Source organism: Branchiostoma lanceolatum, chromosome 4, assembly GCF_035083965.1.
Source record: "Branchiostoma lanceolatum isolate klBraLanc5 chromosome 4, klBraLanc5.hap2, whole genome shotgun sequence".
NCBI classification, from domain to species: Eukaryota; Metazoa; Chordata; class Leptocardii; order Amphioxiformes; family Branchiostomatidae; genus Branchiostoma; species Branchiostoma lanceolatum.
Window position 1 is genome coordinate 16,200,569 of NC_089725.1, and position 25,123 is coordinate 16,225,691.

Here is a 25,123-nt window from a genome sequence, read left to right on the forward strand (position 1 = left end):
ATTCTTGTTTATTTGCTAACCTTTCACCTTTGTCCTAGAATGATGCAGTCTGGGAAACCTGGTTGTCGTAGAGGCGTCAAGATTCGACACAGGGAAGAAGTGTCATGATTAGACCGATTATTTTGACTTAGAGAGCTCTAGGGATTTATTAACGCTTTTAAGAAGATCTAGCGAGTCCTGTAGTATGGCCATGGATATGTGGATCGGAGATGTTTGGGGAATCACGCTGCTGTCCCTTGCGATGTTAGTAGGTTGTTACGTGGCAGGCTCCATACCACTTGCCATATCGTTGTCTGAGGTGAGATTTGAGTTTACAGTTTGACAGTGAAAAAGTATCCTTTTCACCAAATTATTCCTCCGTATAAAGCTAACGTTTTGGGGCAGATTAATATTCATTGGAATGATATCTGTTCTGCTACCCTTGCCGTGTGTTTTGGCTGTCAGGGCACATAATTACAAGAAGAAGAAGTCAAGACGCACAGAGTCATGTTCAAGAATGCGTTCATCCATATGTTAATCAAGGAATATTTTTCTCCTTGGCTTCCTTAATCATGATTTCAATATATTCATTGGAGAGTGGAGACAATGCACAGATGGCTTGCCAACTGTTTGAAAGTTACTCTAAGCAAGCTAGTTAACTTGATTTCAAATGCTGTAAGGACCCCAAACTATTTGTTTGTTTTTAGAATTGGCTAACAACAGTAAGGTTAGGCCACACTGACTTTGATTACAAGGATGACATCCACAAGAGCACAAAATTTTGCCCATCTTCCCCAAAACAACTGCAACCATACTGTAAATCCTGGACAGGAGCTGCAAAATGAGCAGATATATATGCCGTAATTTCAGAAGAAAAAAAAAGGAAAATGTATGCTACTGTCTAATGAGCAAAGAGTTCCAAAGTCAAAGAAGAAGATGTGAAAAAGTAAAGATTATTCTTCATACCATATTCACATTGTTCTGTGTGTTCAGTCAATCGTTCAACCTTTCTGACAGCTTCTAGTTCATAGTGAAGGCAACTTTTTTGGTCCAACTTTTTTCTCGGATGCTCACATCAATTAGAGATGCCCACGGGATTCCATTCATACAATCAAATCAATATGGGCTATTGGCCTTACATTAATTCAATCTGTATGGCCTTACATGAATTTTACTAACTGAAATGCATGTATTTGATTTGTTACAGCAAAGACTAAAGCTTGTGACTGTGATGGGAGCTGGGCTCCTGGTGGGTACTGCATTAGCTGTCATCATTCCAGAGGGTGTCCATTCTCTCTACTCTGCCCAGACTGGTAAATGCAGTCAATATATTCCAGGTCTTTTTGTTTGATAACTGGGTACCACTACCAAGATTCTAGAAAAGTCCAATAGTTTATTTCCTTTCATGTATATATATATGGTAGTATATATGATGGAAAGTTATAAACCAAAATACTTAACAATGTACTGTGCCTTCTGTCACAGAGAAACACCATGCTAAGATGATTGAAAGTGTTGGACCCCGTGCAGTTAAGGTTGTGAACACATCAAAGGACTTCCACTTCCACATGCATGAGCACCATGATGAGCATGGAGAGCTTCACCAGTACATTGGAGTGTCCCTGGTGCTGGGCTTTGTCTTCATGTTGCTAGTGGATCAGATTGGAGGGGCACATGGGCACTCCCATACTCCTGGTAAGTTAGCCTCTATCAGGCTCCACAGGTCGCTGGAAAAATAGTAGAAATTCACCAAATAGACAGATAACATACCAGAGGAGTTAGCTGGCCAGGGAGTACAGTTTGCGACCTAGTTTCTACCATTTTCCCGGCAACCTCTGGAGCCTGATACTGGTAAGTTACTTTTACTTTACATGCCTTATAGTCATAGTTTCTCAGATGAGGAGCACAAGTCTAGCTCTCAGTTCCAAAAGTTCTCCCATGTTCATGTAACAAAGTGTGCATGCTGAACCAATAAATGAGTAAATAGATGAAAAGTAATGTCTTTCAAAAGAACAGCTAATCTGACAGAAATCATTTGTTCTGCAGACAGCAAATTATCACTGAACAAAGTCAGTGTTGCTCTGATTAAGATTGAAGTCTTACTTTCAATGTTTCAAAAATGTACAGCATACTTTCTTATCCTGTTCTTATCCTAAAATATTGCAAACCAAACAAGGCCTATAGCACCTATGACAATGTGTAAATCTGACATGTGACTCCTGACATGTGATGTCCCTTTTTTCAACAGATCCAGAAGGTAGCACACCTACAAAGCAGAATAGAAACAAAATAACTGCTACATTAGGCCTTGTTGTCCATGCTGCAGGTAAGTTTGTATCACTGCTCTTTTCTTTTACCTCTCAACAGACTATTGCTACATTGTCCTTCTTGGCTTAGACTTTTAAAAGGCTTGTAAAAAAATGTTTCTGAAACTTGCCAACTCCACAATGTTGGATGATGTCATCTGTCTACTTGTTGCTGTCCTTGCATTATGGACAGCTCAGATAGAGGGCTCTGTTGAACTGTGTTGATGACTAGAATTTTACTGACAAACAGAAACAAGTAACTTGCATATATACCACATTTGTACAAGTGTCATTACACACATATGTACAACAAATCATGAGGATCCTGTGTGATAGTAAAAAAGTTTCAAAAGACTTGAAAGGCTATAGATAAAGTGAATAACTGAATTACTAACAGAGATAACATGTTTCCTGTGTTTTGCAGCTGATGGTGTAGCACTGGGCGCTGCAGCATCTACAGCCAGGGCTGACGTAGAGTTGATAGTTTTTATTGCAATCATGTTGCACAAGGTGAGTTCTACGGTCTTTTGTTAAGTACAAATTTTGCTACTTTTTGATTGTACAGCAAGGGGATCTTACAATGTTTGTGATGAAATCGTTGCAACAACTATAACACAATACATGTTAATAACAGTATGTGATGTCTGTTCCAGGCTCCTGCAGCGTTTGGCCTGGTGTCCTTTCTCATGCACGAGGGCTTTGACAGGAACAGAATAAGAAAACACCTGTTAATCTTCTCCTTAGCTGCTCCACTAATGACTATCATCACATACTTTGGACTTGGCCAGGTGAGTCATACCTATGTCTTGTTGACTCTCAGATCAGTTTGCTTGTATGTACCATCAACAATAAGTAGCCGGTGCAATGGCCTAATGGGTAGAGTGTTCGCCTTGCATACGGTAGGTCGTGAGTTCGAACCCCGGCCGGGTCATACCAAAGACTCTAAAAATGGTACATACTGCTTTCTCTGCTTAGCACTCAGCATTTGGGAAAGAGTATGGAAGTTAAACACACATCACTACCAGCGGACCAGCCCCCTGCTGTAGTGACTTGCACTTGTGTGGCCCAAGGGCTACAGAAATGGAGATGGGCGCCACCCCAACGCATCTGATCAAGATGTATGGGACACTTTAATCTGTATCTGTATAGCCGGTATAACTGCCCTTCGGTATAACATACCATCTATTGATGCAAATTGTATGGTCACAAATACAATGTGTGTTTTTCTCAATGTTTTACAGTAGAATTGAATTCCAGAAATGTATGAGGGAAATGTTATGGTATACTTTTCTTCAAAAATTATGAACTCAAAAGTATTATACATTTTTAATGAGAAGACTATATAATCATATTGATAAGCATTCAAATCAGTTAAGTTCCAAGTGGTATAGCATATGTTTATATACTATTGTTGATATTATTTGTGAATTGCGTGAACATGACAAATTTGTATACTTACACATGTAGTTGAAGTGAGATGATAAAAAGTATTTTTCTTTCCACAGAGTGGCAAAGAGGCTCTATCATCAGTGAATGCAACAGGAATCACCATGCTGTTTTCAGCCGGCACATTTCTGTATGTGGCCACAGTACACGTCTTGCCTGAGATACAGAGCATGGGAACACAGGCTGGTGGGGAGGGGGGTGGCGATGGAGGGCACCATCATGGCTTCAGTAAACTGGAACTTGTTGCATTTGTCACGGGTGCTTTGTTCCCTCTTCTCCTCTCAGTCGGTCACAAGCACTAATGGTACTTAACCTGATAAGCTGCTACATAAGATTCCAGATGTGTACTATCAAGCACAATTCCAGAAGTAACCTATTTCCATTGACCTGTATTCCATGCATCACAGGACTTGGCAATTTTTGGTAACTTCTCAATGTTTTGCTGGTAACTACTAACAAAGCTGTTGCCAACATGTAACACACAATATGTTTTATTGGTCCTTATCAGTTCTGTAGTCAATCTTTGATTTTTCATGATGGTTTGTTTTCAATTTTATCTAACATGCAGAAGTTCCATGTGTACAGCTAATAAATGTAAAATGTCCTAGATTTGTCTTCATTGCTATGTAGAGGCTACCTGCTTCACAAAATTTGTTACAACATTTTCTGTCCAACAGAAGGGCTGTGCATCTAGTATGTACTAGTAATTCATTCCTCTGCCAATGAAGAAATCTTGTTTGTGTTGTTGTCAAAGAGGTTTTGAAAAAAAATGCTTGAGTCATGCTTTTTGATCCAGTACAGATTTGTGGATGCCTCATACATTTGCAGGATGTTTCACTTGTGCTACTACTAAAATGAAGTTTATAAATGATGAATAGAAAAGAATTCTTAAAATTGCTATTCCTGCTGCATAGATCTGTACATTCTCCCACTGAAATGACCAAAGTCAGTTTTCTGGAATATATACTGTAAAGAGTTGTAGCATTTTATACCAGTATTTTGCACACTTGCTTACATCACTGATGAATATGTTGTTAAGATATAAGTGGGATCTTTTCTGGATCGAAAAACTTGAGACTGAATTGCCTTAATCACAAGACTCGTCATTGATATTGTCTTGACTTGGACAACAGAACCAAATGGTCAAGCCTCTGGTGGAACCTACTTAAATATAAGCCTATGAGGGGTGATGAAGTGAATTTGAATACAGGGCAGATAAAAGATGTATTGTAATTTGGGTCATTTCTAAGGATATGCAATTTTGAATCTTGGGTGGGTGAAATCCATGATTAGTAGCTTTGCAGTAGTTCAATGATGCATATGTAACACATGTGCATGCATGACTTGGACATATCACGTAATAAAGTCAATACAAATTACTTTCATATTTGGTGCAAATTGCACCAAATCTGAAAGTAATTTGTATTGATAAGACATTTTGTTGGTGCACAGTTTTATCTTCTCACTCTTGAATCTATTTTCAGTGACTTTATTTGCATGAATAACTTTACAAACTAACACAAATCAAATCAATCAGCAACACAATTCTGTTATACTTGCTGGTAATTCTTTACTTGAGCCTGATCAAGGTATCTCACTTTTCTTTAGAAACTGTTCCTCTCTATTAATACCACTATGAGTTAAGTGAGCTGAAAATAGATTCATTGCTGAGATTTGTCCGAGATGTCATATTCTACTTTCTATCTAATGGGAAAAGTGGGATGATGCAGCCATATATGTAACTGTGTAAAGACTAAAGGTGTACAGTATGTGTATATATGGTAAATATGTACATGTAATTACTATAATCCTGAATGAGTTGTGTCATACTTTTAATGTTGGTGAAGTGTAAATGTGTTCTACACCAGGTCAAATGGATTGATTTGTTGTTGAAAGAGCAGGCAGCGAATAAGTTGGAACACTTTGATATAGCAATATTCTATGGTGGTATCATTATTAAAGCTGTGGAGACAATGAAACAGCAGTGGTATGGGTGCTTCAATTTAAGACCTACGTGTAATGTTACAGTTAATCATGCTGATGAAGTGGAAGTAGAGAATAGAGGAGGAATACGTGTGCAACTGACACTTTGTAAGGAATTCAGAACAACTGATACAACTTCCTCAGGTCAAGGAATTAAGTCATATCAGTTTGAAGTTCTCTGTGTTACACAAATCTCTCAGTGCCAGGGGCTAATTGGCCTCCTCTAGGAGACCGGTCACTTACCCCGGTCACTTGGGCAGGCCACAAGGCAACTTTCTGCTTTGCCACAGAGCCTATCTGCATAACATGATTGGTGCATCCACTGCTATTTGGGGACAACTCTATGTTCATACCCCTATGTCCTGACATCCCTATGTTCCAATGCCCCTACCCCTATTAGTGTTAGAGTTGGGATTAGGGTTAGAGTTGGGGGATGTTAGAACATAGGGGTGTAGCTCTGCATTACTAGTATTGCAGTCCCTATCGGTGTTTCAGTTACTTTTAACGTTTAACTCAATATTGTTTTTGGATATTTCTATGCTGTGATAACCATCAAGTGTCTTGAATTAAGCTTTAATAAACAAAACAAAATGCCATATTAAAAACTATGCTGTAAGATTTGCTGATATTCAAATAATGATTGGCAGACAGCATACTTATGTTATGACACCTGCTTCATTTATATGAAGTACATAACAGATCTTATGAGTGAAAATTAGCTCAGATGTTAATCTAAATCTATAAAGACATGATTTGATGCAGCAGAAAATCTTTATTCATATTTTTGGGAACTACAATATAGAAAGTAGTTGGAGAAGAAAATATCTGGAGATGGTGGCAATGTTATATTTAATAATATTGTAAATGTTTGCTTCAGAGAGCTACTTGGACCTGGAGATTAACATGATTATACTTGCCACTATCAATTTTCATATTTCTCTTCATTTCCATTGATGATCATAATTTGATAATTGATGTGCATGCATACACTTCCATGGCTGTGCATCCACTCTGAATATCTCGGTCATATCCTTAAACATATAACGAAAATCATTCAGCAGCACACTAGTAATCGTGTAGATAGATAATCGACTTATTTTCTATATTTTCCCGACTACTGACATCACAGGAGTAATCAGGTAGGTTAAATGTCATATACCCACCTAACCTTGCGGTTTCCGGTTGCTGGTGAATACATCCGGTTTACACATCATCCACCAGCTGCTCGCTGCTTCACCTCACGCCTCCAGATTTCTTCCCTCTGGATTAAGATTCGTCGTTTGTTTTCCAAGAATGTGGCGTCCGAGGGACGCCGGTAAATGCGTCTTTTACCTCAACTCATAGTGCTTGAATACTTCTGCCAACATTTTTATATTTTACCGAGGAAAGGGGGCGGTCGAGGTCGACCATGAGACGAAACACGAAGATCCTGTTGACGATCGCGGTGCTGTGGATATCCGGGGTGGGATACTATATGTATCGCTACTCCAAGAACAACGTGAGTACGGCATAGTCTTACAGATTTGTGACATACCTAGCCTAGTCTCTCTGTTATCTGATTGTGATGCAAAGACCGTACATAAACGTAACCCCATCGAATGAAGTTTGGGTACGGAATAAGGGCATGGTGACGAGGCCAGGCACCGCTGTGACCCGCCCATATTCAAGGTCTGCCACTGCTCTCCTCACATCCATGTCTGAAAGACCTGGTTAATCTTTATGCCTGATTTATTAACTATCATAATCCAGGGCCAATGACCTAAGATTTGTTAGTGAATCCAGCCGCTAAGCCTTGTAAAGGACGATGCTGTATGCTATGATCCCAGTGAATTTAGCTGAGTGGCATTTTAATTAATTCCGTTCTTAGCCAATTTCAAGGAAGTTATGATGATGGCTTGCAGATGTATTGGTGGCAGACGGTACAATACACATGTATGTAGTGTGTGGTATGTTCTCAAACTAGAAATACTCCCATTTGTACCTCAATCATGCTAAGTCATTAAAAACTGCAGCCAGTCCTAGACTAGAGTTTTTCACTTGCACTTCAGTAAAATGTTAACAATAACATCAGTTTGTTAGTTATTATGAGTTATGTATGCTATCATATTTGAGAAGTCTTTAACATGATTGAGATTGAGAAAGTTGCCACTAACGTTTCAGATAAAATCCTATAAAAGACTTGCTAGGCCTGCTTGTTGCATATGACCTGGAAGTTGAGAGTTGAATTGAGATCAGATACAATAGATACTGTATAGCGTTAATGAGTTATTTTCAAAATGGCACGGCTCAGATTACAATCCAGCCTTCTAATCAAACTTATGATGATGCTGGTCCTGGTGTAGGTGATACTGTCCTAATCTTATGCAAATGAGGGGTGACTGAAAACAGGATGTGATTTTTGGCAGGATCCTGGAGGACGACAGTATGCGAGTCATTTGTAGTGTCTGGATAGATTCAGTAATTTAGAAGTCATATTGAAACCTTGTCTTGTAAGGTAAGTCTCATTTAGCCCCCCGACACAGTCATCTCAGTGTCATGGATGTACGTTTTTGAAGGGCTTGCTTCTTTTCTTTGTTTATGGCAAGAAAGACAGGACATTATTCTCTTGCCTTGGTACTGACACCTGTAGCAAATCCCCTGCTGTTCCCCTCCATTGCCAAATATTTACTGTACTGATCATCTGATGCCCCCTTTCATCATCCATTTGACCAGTGAAAATGTACTGTATGTTTATGAATTGAACTTGAAAATAAAGCACACAAATTAACTTGAAGATAAAGTAAGCTTCAAGTACTACTGATATGTGAGGTACATGTTCTGTAATGTGTACTCTGACACAATTACATGCTCAGGCTTTGGCTACAAATTACAATAGCTTGTCAATAAAACCTGGGATTAATCAGTCTATGGAGCAGCACAGATGAGAGAAAAGACTGCCTTAGCAGCAAGACTGGCAGCATTTGGATGGAAGCCAATGACTGTGTTTGTGATGTGTTAAACAGAACTTCCTGTACTGCCTTGAACTGTTACTGTAGGATCCAAAATAAATCCCTCAAAGTATTCCCACTTCTGAAGTGTCAGGCCACCTGCTGTCTTAGCAACAATTCAAAGGAAACACTGTCATGCCACTTTGTAGGTACCACCAACACGTTATGTGGATAAAAGTTCATGTTAGAACAAATTGGATAAGGTGGTGGTCAGGGATTCTAGCATATCGGCTTTAGTTATAATCTGCTATTGATACGGTTATGTTTTGTCTGTTACAAGTCTCTCAGGTCTACCAGAAAGCTAGGACCTTACTGCTAAAATTAAATGTACTACATCATAGTACATGTACTAATATGCTACCTTTCATCTAACAGGGCCTTCTATAACCTTTAATCATGATTATACATTTTTTCTTCCATAATCATGTTCAACTTTTTAGAATAATGATTCATTTGCTGTAACCACTAACTTTTCTAATGGAGCCATTCAGTTGGAAGCCTTTACAGGGTAGGATTTGTTGAAATGACCATGAGTGGGAACACGTTGCAAAGTCAATGGTTTTGCCCTACCATCTGTAAGTGCAGTTTGCAATCTATTCAGCCTTGTGGCATTTGACCTAGTTGACCTGAAATGAAAGCAGCTGAATTTTCTTGTCCTAATATATATCCATTTCTGCAGATCTTTCTCATGACTCACAAATGTACTTGTTTAACCTTATAATTGCATGTCTAGCTTCTATATAAAGATATCCACTTATCCAGTACTACATACTTTTGTATGTGACGTGGCAGTACAGTTTAATACAGTTGAATGTACGCAACCATATGATTACCCATCAACAAGGGAGGTTGCCAGATTTCTGGACAATTCTATGATCTGTTTAAATCCCTCCATCTTAGCACTCAATAATCCAGGTCCAAATTGCACCTTAATTGTGACATCTTGAGAGAGATTACCATTGTATTGGCATAGCCTGATCATAACTTACGGTTGTAGCAGATAGTATGGGATATCGCTACGTACATGTATCTGTAACAGTGTTGCATATTTACTCATCAATAGGATGCTAACAAAACATTGGTACATTTCTCTATTGACACAAAATTACAAAATGGTCATGGCTCATGATACAGTGTGCCAAGTCAGAGGAGGTAGATGTCATGCATGGGTCAGTCACACTATATATTCAGTATCAGCTTCAAGAGTACAAAAAGACAGATGGGTAAAAAGTATAACATCAAAGTTAACTTATCTATATCACAAAGTTCTCTTTCACAGTTAACTTACAGTTTAGACCACATCAAAGTCTTGACATCCATCATAGATTGGAGACCTGCTTAAGTTAATACGTCAGATGATGACTTATTAAGAGGTGTGTTGCCAAGCTACCACGACTAATATAAGAGGAGCATGACCTGTTCAAACTAATGGGCAAATCTCATGAAGCCCATGAAGCATATGATGTGATGAAGCTGGGGTGTGCTGACTTGTTCAATAATTACAGGCATGGTCTGAAGTAAATAATATGTCAGCTGATGATAAATCATGGATGGATCGACAGGTGGCAGAAAGGAACTGAAGGGACACATTTATCATGTGAACTGAAATGTTTCATACCTCAGCAACATGGAACTTATCTAACATGATAAGCTATGTGAAGAGTAGGCTATGCCAGCAGGTCAGAAGATGCAGCTTTTGTGATAACAAAAGTTACAGGAGGGAATCATGCTCCTGGCTTCTACTATAGGGAGAGTTAGGATTAGATGGAAAACAATTTATTTACAAGTGCAAAATGTACACCAATACTAGGTGATTTATGATTAGCTTTGTCTATATGTGAAATTGTTCACCATGTCATAGCACAATGGTACCAATGTTCCAGTGCATTGTAGATTTGATGTCCCCTTAATTTAAGTTATATTTATAAGAAATGGCAGGTTCAGCTCAGCTGAGTAGTAAAACAGAATCTATTCACATAGGTTAGAATTATTATCTTTGCATACAATGAAAAGTTTGTTCTGCTGCTACTTCTCCAGATTCCAAATGTTTGATATATTTACAAGTCATTAGGTTTTATCAGATACACGGTATAGTTGGAGACTTTCTTCCGATATGCACATCTGCAACGAGCACTTACTTAGAATTCCACAGGGAATCCTGGAGGTTAAGATAAGCATGCAAATGCCAACAGTCAGCTTTCTAATGGCCTTGGTAGAGCCTGCTTGGGCTATTTCTTTAAAGGTGAATGTAGCCAGATTGCCAGTCTGTCTACCTTGCTGGAAATGAAATGCTCTTGCTGGAAATGCCCAAGGTTGTAGCTGTAGACAGTTGTCTGAGACCATTCCTCACGATGTGACCTTTTCAGGAAAATCTGTCCATCTCCTTTGAGTCATTTCTTGGACACAACTCTAATGGGTTTGGCTAATGCTTGGTTGGGCACCTGGATCGGCTTTATGGATGAGAAGCACTCTGTTTAGTGGAATTTTTATGTGAAGACAGTATGGGCACTGGATGCCAAAACCAAGTTAAAGAACTGATGATAGACAATGCCTTATTAGATCAGGTTACCTTACCAAGGTTGAATCAGCTGCCAAAATACAGCATGTTTGGAAAGGTCTACTTGGCTTGCATGTTTCATGTTCTTTGTCATATTTATATATTACTACTAGTGTAGGTTTATGTCATCAGGTTCTAACAGGATTTTGGGACAGGGCCTGACCCCTGAGGAGTGAGCAGCTGATCTCCATGGTGTAGTACTACATCACTTTGGAACCTCCCAACTGTGCAATCTCTGCCTTGGAATGGATCAGTCTGTTGCATGGTGATAAATGATCCTTGGAAAACTTAGCAAATGAAGAAAACAGAGATGACATGTAAGAAAGCTGTCTTTAGCTACATACTGCAAATGAATTTTGATAAAAAACAAACTTATTGAAGATTGATAAGAATGAGAAGGAAGCAGCACCACTGAATAAGAAAGCTGACATAGCTTGAAGCTTGCCTCATGGTCTCCTCTTATGACTTTCAAGTTAGACTAGAAAGTGGCTAGGATAGTAATTACATGTACAGGCAAAAGGGTCAAGGGCATGCCCTGCAGTCAAATTTGTAGGCAACATTTGGTACTAATCATGCAAGGAATACGTCTTCAGCCCTGTGTTCGTCTGCAAGCTACTGCATTGGAAAAACCCAAGAATTGTGGTCTACTCAAGCCAAAACATACATATGCATGTGTTTGGCAAATTCTGCTACGACAAAAGCAAAGGTCTGCAGGGTAATTAAGTGCTATGATATTCTTATATAACGTACTATGCTTCTTCGTCCTGGAACGCAAGATGTGCATCCTTGACAGTAACAATCCTACAATGTACACGTCCAAAATCTGGAGGTATAATTCACAGACTTACAAGCCGCTGAATTTGAGGGCACACACATATGACAAGAACCAATCATATACCAAGTGGAGCTCAATTTCCATTCTGAAATGGAAAACTGGGCCTGCATGTTAGAGTCATTAAACCCTTGGTGTAGACCACTCAGACTCAGAGACCTGGGGGTGACAAGTACCCAGCTCATTATAATTACATCCACCTCCAGGATACCAATCCCAGCATGTCAATTTAGGCCACACAGCATTGTCTTTATGGATGATCTTTGGATGTATAAATTTTAATCTGTTTTCCTCCCACAAGTACTCCTCCACAAAAGAAATTGGGACAGGACAGGCCACATTTTGACTATGTTAAATTGCATTGATATATGAACATAACAGAGTATGTATAGATAGGGGTTCCTTTACTCTGACTTAACATATGATACATGAAGATATAGAAGAAGTTCTGAACTAATTTTCCAAATGTGTCAATTCTGCATGTATCAAGACTTCATGGCAGAAGAGCATGAGAATGAGACTCTGACAGATGCCTGTATGGACATGGTAGGAAACCCTCTGGGGTAATGAACAGTTCACAGTGCCAAGGGCATCTCTCTCCAGTATGGAAATTGATACCTTTAGTAATGGCCTCTACCAAAGTCCACATATGCAATCTAGTGTCAGACAGATGCGCGATGAAGTCATAAGCTCCAATGCAATAAATTTGCAAATAGAGTCATTAGTATGGAGACTGCCTGTAGAACAGAGCTTTATTCCTGTAAGAGAAATACATATTGCATGTCTATTTGAACCGATTTCTCACTTTGCGTCATACGTTAACAATCTAGATAGTTGTAGGGAAAATACATGTTTTAGAATATTGCATTAGGATGATAGATTTTCTTCTGGTGACGGTTTCATAGCAAAAAGGGACACATTGAAAAAGTTTCCGTGTTTCATTTGTAATCCTTTCATATGTGAGGTCACACAGCTGTTACTGAAACCACAAAGAGCGGGCTGCTGAGAAATATAGATTATGGTATCTGCTGTGGTCAGAAGTGACAGCTGTACATTGTATAGTTTGCATAGGGTGACAGAAGGGACTTTAATATGCTTTGGTTGCATAAAAAGGATATCCATCCTTTTTTCCTCAAGAAATGCAACCACTCAGCATTAACCAACATTATGGAATTGGTTGGAAATAAGAGCATCATACATATATTTTTTAACGAAAAGTTGTGCACGATTTTATAATTGTGGGTCACCTGTTTTGAAGGAAATTTATATTGCAAAAACAAAGTTGAAGACAATTGGCACAGTGAATCAAAATTAGTCAACACTACTACTGCTTTTGCAATGAATTCATATACAACATTACAAGCATGCCTTTACCAAGAAGTGATTGTCATGATGAAAGTGACATGATTTGCCAAATTTCCTTTACCTTCTCCACCAGTAGCATGTTCAAGATGTTGGCACCAATTTCTAATTGGTTATTGGGTTAGGCAGCAGGGAGAAGGTTAAGCCGGTTTGTTCATTCATTTGCTGCTTACTTGCTTATGTGGAGACCTTTCAGTCACCAGTCGAGATGGCAGCCCAAGTGTTTCGGTGCTTATTTAATTATACTGTAATCATCTATTACCAATATACAGATTGAGTCATTCAGCTTCCCCTAATGTAATTTTGATTCATCCCTAGAAATAAAGACTAGGGTTGAATTGCATGCAGTCTGGAACATACATAATAATGTATTTGTACTACAGGCTTGCTCTAGGGAAATTGAGTAAGGCTTTCATTGTTCTACATCCCACTATAAACCTGACTTTGATACTAGTATTTGAAACTCCTGAAAGAGTGCAGAGTTTGATGTTTATGTGAATGCTGTATCACAGCATTTATTGTTAATGTACAGTGGCATAAACTACCAGGGACTTGCTATCCATCCAGTCATCCATTTCACAGACAACTGGTTGATATTATTCTGCCATCTGATTTAGGAAAATACAATGAAAAGTTGTTGTGTTAACAAAAGTTAGAAGCAGATTAGATTTTGGTCATTTGCAAGCCCATTAATTTTCCGACCAGTTTTGTTAACATCCCCAATCAACCCATGAGGAGAAGTTCAATGCAGGAGACTATCTGATAAACAATTCAGAAGTTTCCATAATGGCAATTAAGCTCTCTTGTATATGTGACAGATAATTGACTTCACTTGACGTTGAAGCAGATGGTGACATTTAATGTTATTATCACACACATACCCCCAAATTCTATGATGAACATTGTTTCAAAACGGTGACAATAGATGACCAAAGCAAGAATTTAGATTTGTCTTTTACATGTCTTAAGAGGTCCAAATTATGTTGCAATGAATTAGTCAAGCTTGTTAATAATTAATAAAGTACATTGTAGATGATGAAACCTCAATGTGTAGACATTAAATCATGATATGTCTGTCAAGAAAAGTTTCATTTTCTTGTTATTCTTTTTGTCTGTTAGGCGGTTGAAGAAAGGGTGGCAGCTATTAGGAAAATGCCAGGGCTGGCAAAGGTACCTGGAAATGTATTGGCACACAGACCACCTGTTCCCAGGCCTGTGTCAGGAGAACTAGAGCATACTGATGTGATAGTGGGTACATGCATATTTGTCACTGTACAAGGAAAGATGCAGTCAAACTGCAAAACTTCCTGCCAATCAAAAGTGTAATCAATCTGCAGAAGTGTTTTGTCTGCATTTCTGATTTTTTTCAAATCAATGAACGAAATCAATCATCATCAAACAAGTTTCACCATCAATCAATTACTCATCAATGAGTCTAAGAAGTAATGTTGCATACAACACTCAAATAAAACAAATTGCAAACAAAATAACCAATGAAAGACCAAGGTCAAGGTAGAAAGGCCTGCATAAGTCATTGACCACATCTGTATCAATACCGCTAAGCAATTTTGCTGTCCCTGTCAGTGAAGTGATGACTCTGAATGAGTTCTTATATAAACTAAAAGCTTGAGAACTACACTGGGAATACGAATGTTTCTCTTTTGATTTACCTTGTAATCTATCTCTTGTAGAGGTCTGACCTATCACACTATTTAGCACTTTCCCAGTGAAGTAAACACTGCAGGAGGAAATCCCCAGGTGGAAATCCCCTCCCACCTGAGTAAATGACAGGTTCTCTCTAGGGGGTAATGGGAAGGATTGATGGTAGAACTGCCTGTAAACTGGGGTGGGAGGGAAAACAGCAGCTTGAAATATGCCTGTGTGGTTAATGGGGACAGAGATTCAAATGTCATTTTTCACTTTTTGGTAACTTTTTTAGCTTCACTAAGATATTCTTTCAAATGTTCTAAGCTGTCCATGGCTTTTTCAAACTGCTTCAGATGTAGCGGTGGTTCAAATTCTTGGTATGCATGGGAGTATAGTTGCACGGAATTGTCACATAAATTGTATTGTACTTGTTGACTGGGTTTATGAGTTAAGGGATAAAGTAGGACCACAGATACTGGATGACCAAGCTTCTCGCTTTGTGTCTAGTAACCATGATATTCTTAAAGAAATCAAGTGTCACCCGAGGACCAGTGAACTTATGGTTCTTTTTCACCTTAAAGTGTGTTACTTAGTAGCTGGGAAATTTTGATCACATCTATTCTCGTAAAGCAGATAGAGCCATTAATCTAAGTAGTGCTCATTATTGGTAATTGCTGTAGAGATTGTTCATACTTCCAAATGGATACCTTGAATTAGAGGGACTTTATGTAATTTATAACATAAGTTGTTTATAATGTGCAGTCATTTCCTTGTATAGCTAATGTACAGAAATTTTGGAAGGAAGCATTAACAAGCAGGTTGTGTAAAGGAAGGTAACAGTGTGTCTTAGGAAAAATGCACAATCGATCTGTACATGCATATGCACTTTAGGAGTCTGGAGTCTCCACCAATGGTCACAAATGGTTTGGTATCAGGAAACTGTCAGGGTGCTACATTAAGAGGAATTGGAAAGGGTCCAAGCACCCACCCATGCAGTTTTGGCTAAGCCTTTGCTAAAGCTGGCCAGTCCTCAAGGTCTTGTACATTTGCATCCAACTTCAGTCAGTCAATACTTCCCGTCAATATAGTACATGGACGTGAACACTTCTCTACCCTATTAGTACTCATTGTACATCCTGATGAGAGGGTAGAATATTGACCAGATTGTACTATATTGTAGCTGTTCTCAGGGAAATAGCAGTTGTTAAAAAGGTCATTGTCACATTGACTTTAGGAAAAACAGACTTCCTTCAAATTTGTTTTAACCTATATGATCATACAGGTAGATCCACTTTATTTGATACCTCAGTTGAAGCAACTTACTGGTCAGTAGACCATATAGCTTGTTGCATTGCCTATAGTATGAGATATTTGGGAGTCAGTATTGCTGGAAAGTATGATGTGCTTCATCATTCTTGTAAACGGTTAAGCTGATGATTGGAAGACTACTTAAAAGAAATAGGAGCTTTCAATTATACTGTCACATTGCAGCATAACTTTGATATGTTGCACTCCAATGTATACATACTGTACCTGTGTTAAAATGTATGATGGTGGTATCCTAATATTACATCTCTTCTTGCTTCTCTTTACTTTCACATTATAGGAAAATGAAGAGGAATTTCCTGGAGACAAGAATTTGAGATTCCAGCCAGGCGGTGGGGATAAGGGAAGAGCGGCAGATCTTGCTGAAAATCCAGATGATAGCACAAAACTTGACATTCACTCATGGCTGAGAGCCCATGAACGGGGCTACATTGACAAGACTAAGGTTTCCCCAGGAGGGGATGCCTACTCCAGGAACAAGTTCAACCAGGTGGAAAGTGACAAGCTGAAATGCACCAGGGACATTCCTGATACCAGAAACCAGCTGTAAGTATAAACTGCCTTCTACTGGGAGCTACATGATTACGGGATGTTGCAGCACTATCTGTGATAAGTGTGTATTCACCTGAGGATTTGATTGGAATAATGGAATTTTGTTTGATGCCAAAATGTCGGCTGAATATAGAACACATTTAAGAGACATATAAATACCTAACTATCCTGTGTCTCTATTTATATTCTGTTATTCCCTGATACTGGCGCTTTGGCATATTCATTTACTGGTGTGCCAGTGTCATATATTTATCATCAAACTCAAAGGCTACAGAATTATAGAACCTCTTCTTTGGCATTAGGGCTAAAGCTGGCTGAATTGTAATTGCAGGGACTTTTATTAGAAATTAAGTTATTATCAATCCCCTGACATGCAGGCATGTTTTATTTGAATGCTAACTGGTAACAAGAGAGCTATTGTTACCTCACAGATAATTTGATGCCATCTTTATGTTGTAGAAAAAAACTCTATGCACTTATACTATTTTGAGAATTGCTATTTCTGCTATAATACATGTATGATTCATGTATGATTTATTATGTTGTATGTCTCTGTTGACATTGGCTGTCTACATGGAAGAGAAAGCAATGTTGATTTCTGGCTTACAGTTAGAATCAGCTTATAGAGAGTTCAGTTTTTAACCTTTAAACTTTTTACTTAAAAGTGTATTTCATTAAGAGGCAAAATACCATTTGTTCTTATGTATGGTAAAAACTTGCATCCTGTACCAGGAGAACTAAATAATTGCACCAAAGATCAACATTTTTGTGTGCATGTGGAGTATTGCCAACACCCATCACATCAGCACCATGGACAGGACTAGTTGATTTTTCCTATCATACTGTAGACATTTACTAGAATAGTAACGCACTGCTGGCTCTAAAATGATGCCATTGGCTGCTAGACAAAAGGTTTGGTCGGGTTACTGCTAAATTGGTCACTGTGGCCAATCTTGACATAAATGGGTCCCCCAATGCCCTGTCGCTTACTCGATAATGGACTGATGCATGGTTTTCCCAATATATAGAACCAATAGCTGTACTGCTGATGAAAGCCATCAGTCATTATTTTCACTGTGATCACAGGTCAGGTGTGCCAGAATTGTGTCAATCTAGGTTTACAGCTGCATACTGTACTTGAGGAGGAAACAGCAGCAAATTTGTGTGTTACCAGTTAACTCTAGAACTGGAAACAATACTCAATATGCCCAAGTAATGTACTCTTTTGAGAGGGGCCCTCTTTGTTCAAGTAATTTAAGGAGTTGAGGAGTTAAAACAAATCAAATCAAGTGCAAGTAATTTTCCTGTCCTTGTACAAAGAAGTGGGCCATGATATCCTCCAAAACTGTTACATTCCTGTACACAAATGTAAGTGCATGTAGATTGGTGCTTGCTGTTAAATTTGATTAGTACATATTTGGGTAGAAACAGTTTTTACATTTTTGCCTGATCAATTTCTTTAAAAAATATAGTACTAGTAACCCCTTTTCCTGTTCCTCAACAGATGTAAAACTCATGCATGGAAGGAGGATCTGCTGCCCACCAGTGTCATCATCACATTCCACAACGAGGCTCGCTCCACCTTATTACGTACAATCACCAGGTAAGAACATGAAGTCACTTGGGAGCCATTCGGTAACACCTATAATAGTAGTCATGTGAAGGTAAGGGCTATTATGGGATCGTCACATTGCACGACCAAACTGGATGTCATCTCAAGCGAAGGGCTATATCTATGTGGATCCATTACAAGCTTACCTTTAACATGACCACTCTTATCTTTGACAGATGGGGCTCTCAGCCTTGATGGACATGATTGACATTTACACCAGATGTAATGTAGTCATTGCACACCAGTGATTAGTTACCTGCCTTGCAATTTTATGATTACTGGTTAATCAATATAGCTGTGGTTCATATATATTCATGGCCATTAGAACCAGGGGAGAATGTTTGGAATGTGAATTATAACACCGGTAGTTTCATGAATATATCAATGATCCTATAGAAAAATATGTTTTTCACAGGTGCATACATTACATTGTTTAAGACATTTACTGTATTGATACTTGTTTTTATGTCTTCTTTAAGGCTGGTTGAATTCCTGTATGGACAAAAATTGTGCTATCATGCTCCTATTTCTGCTTTGTAAGGAAGTTGCAAATTCATGTAGATGAAAAGTCTCCTGCTGATTATAATTGTGAATGAAAGTACCCATATGAATAGTCCCCATTAGGTACTCAAATAATCTATTAACAAAGACAATAGAAGAAACTTAGAAAGGCACAATGTTGTGAAGACTCTCATAAATCATGTTATGATAGATTGCATAACCTAACCACTATAAAAGTTCTTGTAGTCTATCCAGGGAAGGTGCTGATGGAGATGATCATGTGAATGTATAATCTCCTTAATAGCCCATTGGGGCCTTGATAAAAGTGCAAAGTTGGGGATTTATATGTTCACCTCCTTGTTTAGTTTACCCTAGCTGTAAATATGGATTTTCAAGTTCCCTCCCTGCATGCTGCAAATGTCACGGTCTTGAGAAATATGGCTGGGCCCTCCTCAAGGGAATTGGGAGTTAGATGTATGATGGTGTATTAGAGCAGGGCCAGTGTGCTGGAGCAAGCAAGATTTGTTGTGACCCATAAGAAACGCACCCCCTGAATCAGGACCCCACCATATGTTGAAGTTAGTAGAGCTTCAAACGATAGTAAATCACCTAAATAGCTTCTGCGACCAGGTAGTTTCACCCCATAGTCTGCCACATTTTTCTCCTTTATACAAATGTATAATGATGCCATCCCATTTTCTAGCGTATAACTCTGCAGTGCTTTAGTCAAAACCAGGAAGAAAAAAAATTAATGTAGCATTATGAAACTCGTTGTTATGAAAAATACAGATATTCCAATGATTTAAAATCTGACTCAATTGATAATTTTGGTTAAAATACATGAATTTTTGTAAATATTTTAGAATTCTATCCCTTTCAGTGTGTGGCCAATGTGTATCAAGTTATTAGGGGAAGAAAATCGCCATTGAAATTCTTGTTGTGTTTCAGTGAGAGGCTGGAAACTTAAGTGTTATAAAAAGTATTTTAGAGCATGAAGCAAAGTCTGTGTCTTTATTAGAAATTGAGCATGTGAAGTGAGACTTAAAGGAGATAAAGTATGACACCCACCTGCTTTTATGTAATATACATGCACTTTATTCCTCTTTTATTGTCATACTCTGTGGCTGTTTATAGAATTTATAGGGACTCATTTTTTGTGGAGCTGTACATAGTGAAATAAAACCTACAGAAGTTCCGTGTGCATCAAGTTATGGAAGACTTGGGCTTTTATCAATCTCCATGATGGCCGCCTTTACCAGCTGGTTCCTCTGCCAAATGGCCTGTCATTCAATGTCTACACAATAAATTTGCAATATTTCAATGTACAGTCCAAGGTAAAGTACATGTATTGTTAAAGGAAAAGTAACTTTGAGAAATGCTTGGATCAGTTCCAGGCCATTGTCAATGGTGATTGATTGACTAACGCAAATCATAGCTAGCTGGCCACACCAGTTTTATTACTTGGCTCAAGGATAACATTTGAGTTATCCCGCTGGCTCAGCAGCCCAGCATGCCAGGAAAGCTTGTTGTCATGTGTGAATGATTGTTCATGTTTTTGTGCTACCTCCTGTGAAGCATTTTTGACAATTAGTATTCCAAGTTCCCAGGACATCTATACAGATTTGAATGCTGTATGGCATCTAGCAAAGGATAGAATGGTTAAATACCATGCTATTATGATATCTATAACATGATCCCATTATGTCAACTAATGTTAAATGTCAATGACTATGCCATATTTATGTGTACTCAAATCATTTTACATGTTTTCTTCTGAAAAATGATTTCTGTAGCCTTGTGTAAATAAATCAGGCAACATCCTAATTCTGTAGGAGACTCGGGATAGTCTGAATATTCCTTAATGCATAGTGAAATTGTGATCAGCAGAGTCATATTATTGATGGTTGTCTGCCTTGAATGCCGATGAAGGAGTCTGCACAAGAATGTGTAATTCATAATGCCGCTGACGGATGTAAAGGAGATCCAAGATGACCCTAATGTTCCTGCTGATCATTTAGTGTAATCAGAGGTGTAAAAGGGATCAATTTCTAAGCCATGAATACTTGCTTTGAGCCAAGAGAGATATGGTGGTATTACCTCGCCGATTGTTTAATTGCAACCTCAGCTAAGAGTTTGGTCTGATCAGTAAATCATAATATTTCAATGTCATCGTGGACCACTGAATGGGAAGCCCATAAATACCATTGCTCAAAGCCATACATCTCCACGGCTCAAAGGTAGTCTCCCAGTTAACAGACCACATACTGAGTCGATTTACTTCCAAATAAAAAGCCAAGTTTTGTCAGGTGGGTTCAAGTGCACCAACATTTAAATTTGAAACCTTTTTTTGTACTTGAGCAAACTATAAAAGAAGATTCTAATGGCAGTAATATCGCTGCTATTGTAGTCCTGTTGTGAATTGATTTTCCGTACTTCCGTTGTAATCTCATTTGCTGTTCAGAAAGGGTTTTATTGCCTTCTAAGTTGTAATTTGATATAAAACATTAGAACACGTATTTCGGATTCTACTGCATGATGTGGTAGTATCAGATTCCCATCAAGTTTTGCATATGCAGTAATATAAACTGTAATTTGAAGATCACTTCAAATGAAAACTCCAAGGTCCATTTTATGTTCGTATGGTAGAAGACTGGGTACAAAAAAAAAACAATGATTGGACAAAATTAGATATCTACTTATTGATTGATTTGAATATCCAATATTTACAGTGCAAAAGGAAAACTGTGCAAGACTCTAAGGGCTACATTATGCACTTGTCACAATACTTTTTGGTGGGGAATTTAATTTTTCTACTCTAATAATAGTAATAGGTAAAGATTGTACTTGAGTGTTTATTTATTAAGGATTCCCAGATAAAAGCTTTAATTTCAATGGTGCTGCTGCTGCTTTTTTTATCAGCATTTGGATCAGTCTTCTGTAGTCTCAATGTATCTGTCAATTGTGAAACTTCAGAAAGACTTTATTGCATGAAATGACTTCTATTATCAGTGTGAAAGTTGTCACATTAGTATAGGGAAAACATCATAACTGTGGGTCGCTTCTAGGAGATACTGTGTCATGAGGGAAATAAAGTTGTCAGTTCTCCTTAATGTGCAGTGAGATGTTGGAATTACAGTGGTCTCCCACTTTGGAAATGAAATGTAGGACTATATGGATGCCAAATCAATGCTACTTCATTGAACCAACGTCCAGCTTCATTATATTCCAATCCTCCACATGTCATGTGAGTAAGTTTCCCTCTTGTTTGGAAAGATATCTCATAAAAAGCTCTTATTACAAACATCTGAATTGCAAAGTAACCCAATCAGGGAAACCTCTGTATGTCCTGTTGTATTATTCATAACTTGGTAATAACTTTCAATGTCAGGAAAGTATTGAGGAGTCATCCTTCTTCTATTACAGAATGATCCAGTATTCTGTTTGAAACCATCCTTGTCCAAAGGTTAAATGAGATAACCCTTTTCAATCCTGCTGCTGATCAGTGATAAGCGAGTGACATCTATCAGTGGCAGTAACCACCTCACAATTGTCATCTATTGTCGTGCCATTCCAAAGAATGAAAGAATTAGACTGTTGCTATGCTAAGTTAGTATGCTGGTGTACATGAAAAACTAACATTGTCCATGTATCTGAGGTCCCACCCAGAAATGCTCTTGAAGGTCACTTTAAATTCTGTGTAGGTAGCCTATACTGAGTGCTTTAATTGGACAAGTGTGAGTACCAGAGCTGAGGTTAGACCCAATGATGAATTGGAGCAATCTATCAGTATCCTGTATTTTGTGCCAGTATGCAGTTGGACCACTGTTAAGATAAGACGTAAGTGCCATATCTAATATCAGGAACCACATCAAAGAGATGTCCACGACTCTTTGTAACCTTGATTGTAAGAAAGTAGACACATGAACTTCTACTTTTAGGATGCACTTACAATAATGTTTGTACCTATGATTCCATCTGTACAAACACCATCAGTATTAAGTTTGTAAACCCTGTACTAATGGCAGTGCACAAAAATAGAACTCTTAGTTGCCTTCTTGGAGCAAGATAAAGTGGACTGGGATTTACATATCTGGATAAGGTTTGTATCTTGCATGATGACTATCTCTACATACATACAGCAACTTAAATGAGAGGGAATGATTAGTACTTATAGTCTAGTAGTTTGCCTTTCTTCCAAAATTAGGAAGCATTTCCAACCTGAAATTGCCATGGTACAGGGCACAAGGGGAAAGGGTCACAGTGTACTGGCATAGCATTAAGTATATCTGATATACCTAGGTGGAAGTCAATACCAATTTGTGCATTTATTTGATAACGACATGTAAATTTATTTGACATCCCTGCTCATAAAAGTAAGACGATATCTGTATCTAATTTTGCTAGACTTCAGCACCAAAAAGTAATCCTGTTAGTTGGGCCTTATGTTATCTTTCATGTCAAAAGTAATTTCAGTGTCTCTTTCTTGACTGAGCATTTCTTATTAGTTTACGAAGCATGCACATATAAGAGACAGCCAGTGTCCTTAAAATTGTTGCTAATTTCATTTGGATATTGCTATGAGGTTTGGTGTACATGTATGTTGGACAAGTAGAAAAGTAGTGTAGAATGATATCAGGTTTCACCCAGGAAACATGGTTATGTGATACAGCACAGAATTAGCAATAAAGTGTAACGGTGCAAGCTACGACAGTGGTAACCCCACTGGTTGCAAGAACCTTCTTAAGAGTTTGAAAGTTGTTTCCATGATGAAGCAAAGGAGATATAGTTTTGTGAAAGGATAACTGAGACAGAACAAGTTTTGGTTAACATTGTTTTAAACAGAAGTAACAGTTGAATTTTTTATCCTCTAGCTTCTTATTTGCGTAGTATGAAATGAAAAGATAAGGTTTTTTTTAATACTTATTGTTTGTAAGTACATGTAGACCTTGAACTTAGAAGAAGTGGTAGGCCACTAACAGTTTCATTTTATTCCACATCTTCCTTACAAACCACAGATTACAAGTACATGTATGTGAAAACTATATACGCCAATGCAGCAGTCATTTTTTTTATCCATGGCAATTAGAAATATGTTTATAATGAATAAGCCTTTTCTTACAACCTGGGCTCTGAAGTTCAGTCTAAGAAATGCATAATGGGAAAGTCACTGCCTCTAAATAAACAATAAACCACAATAAACCACAAGGCAATGAAACTGAATAATGGGTGTTGTTCATGTGAATCTGTACAGTTGTTGGCAAACTGTAACAGTACAGGGTATTTAAATGTGAAGTTTAGATATGCAGTGTACAAGCCTAGAGCTAAAACCCTGAGGATATCCAAAGTCCCAGTTCTCTATTACAGCCCAAAGACCAGGAAGCCAGTGTTTCCATCTCCAGCATGGAATATGAGCATGATGGATGGTGTGTGCTTCTGGCATGAGTACTCGCACATCCTCTTGAAATCAGCTCAGACTGCCACAGGGGCTTCTTATCAAGGATTCCCTTTGAAGAATTGGTCCATAAAACCCAGTGCATAGGTCTTCCTGTATCCATCTGCAGGAGCAGGTATTGGATCGTATGTCATCTCCAAGTAAGCCTGTCAAATTCATAAAGATGGCAAAACTTTTACCTCCTTGAGTTTTTGGAGAATAATGGTATAGCAGGATCAATGTTAGATAGCAGCCTGAGGTCCGTCCTGATACATGTACAAAGGTGAAATAACAAGGTGGAACAGTATCTCATTTGATGTGTGTATATCCAGAATCTGCCTATGGATATGTATATGTACATGTATGTGTGTGTATGTATGTAATACTATGTATGTATATATATTTGTGTATGTATTGTGTATGTATTGTGTATGTACATGTATGTATGTATGTATGTATGTATATATATTTGTAGTTGCACCCTCAAGCTTACCAGCACTGCAGTGGCAATTATCAAAAGAATTCCATTGGTTGAAGATGTCTCAGTCATCAATGTGTGATCAAGTTTTACTGTGCCTATAACATCTAACAGAGAATCAAGC

At 38.2% G+C, this 25,123-nt stretch overlaps 2 protein-coding genes across 3 annotated transcripts in view; both read left to right on the forward strand.

The window, feature by feature from the left end:
• The first annotated feature begins 38 nt into the window (after window positions 1-38).
• On the forward strand, window positions 39-5,710 carry LOC136432900 (zinc transporter ZIP9-like). The gene is made up of 7 exons (XM_066424531.1): window positions 39-298; window positions 1,187-1,292; window positions 1,465-1,674; window positions 2,228-2,305; window positions 2,710-2,795; window positions 2,939-3,073; window positions 3,791-5,710. The coding sequence occupies exons 1-7, from the start codon at window positions 185-187 to the stop codon at window positions 4,031-4,033; spliced, it is 972 nt and encodes a 323-aa protein (XP_066280628.1). The 5' UTR covers window positions 39-184; the 3' UTR covers window positions 4,034-5,710.
• Window positions 5,711-6,892: 1,182 nt separating this feature from the next.
• Window positions 6,893-25,123, forward strand: part of LOC136432899 (polypeptide N-acetylgalactosaminyltransferase 2-like) — a 37,441-nt gene continuing 19,210 nt past the window's right edge. Inside the window, exons 1-4 of one of the 2 annotated variants that reach the window (XM_066424529.1) lie at window positions 6,893-7,212; window positions 14,572-14,700; window positions 16,706-16,971; window positions 18,482-18,580. In XM_066424529.1, the coding sequence (XP_066280626.1) occupies window positions 7,123-7,212; window positions 14,572-14,700; window positions 16,706-16,971; window positions 18,482-18,580 (584 nt within the window). In that variant the 5' untranslated portion in view covers window positions 6,893-7,122. The remainder of the gene's footprint in view (window positions 7,213-14,571; window positions 14,701-16,705; window positions 16,972-18,481; window positions 18,581-25,123) is intronic. The other variant, XM_066424530.1, reaches the window with a different exon arrangement.

Bases quoted from the DNA above. Each gene is read 5' to 3' on its own strand.
- LOC136432900 (XM_066424531.1), top strand. From the start codon at position 185: ATGGCCATGGATATGTGGATCGGAGATGTTTGGGGAATCACGCTGCTG. The intron at 1,293-1,464 runs GTAAATGCAGTC...CTTCTGTCACAG, and splicing joins TCTCTACTCTGCCCAGACTG to AGAAACACCATGCTAAGATG. The intron at 1,675-2,227 runs GTAAGTTAGCCT...TTTTTTCAACAG, and splicing joins TGGGCACTCCCATACTCCTG to ATCCAGAAGGTAGCACACCT.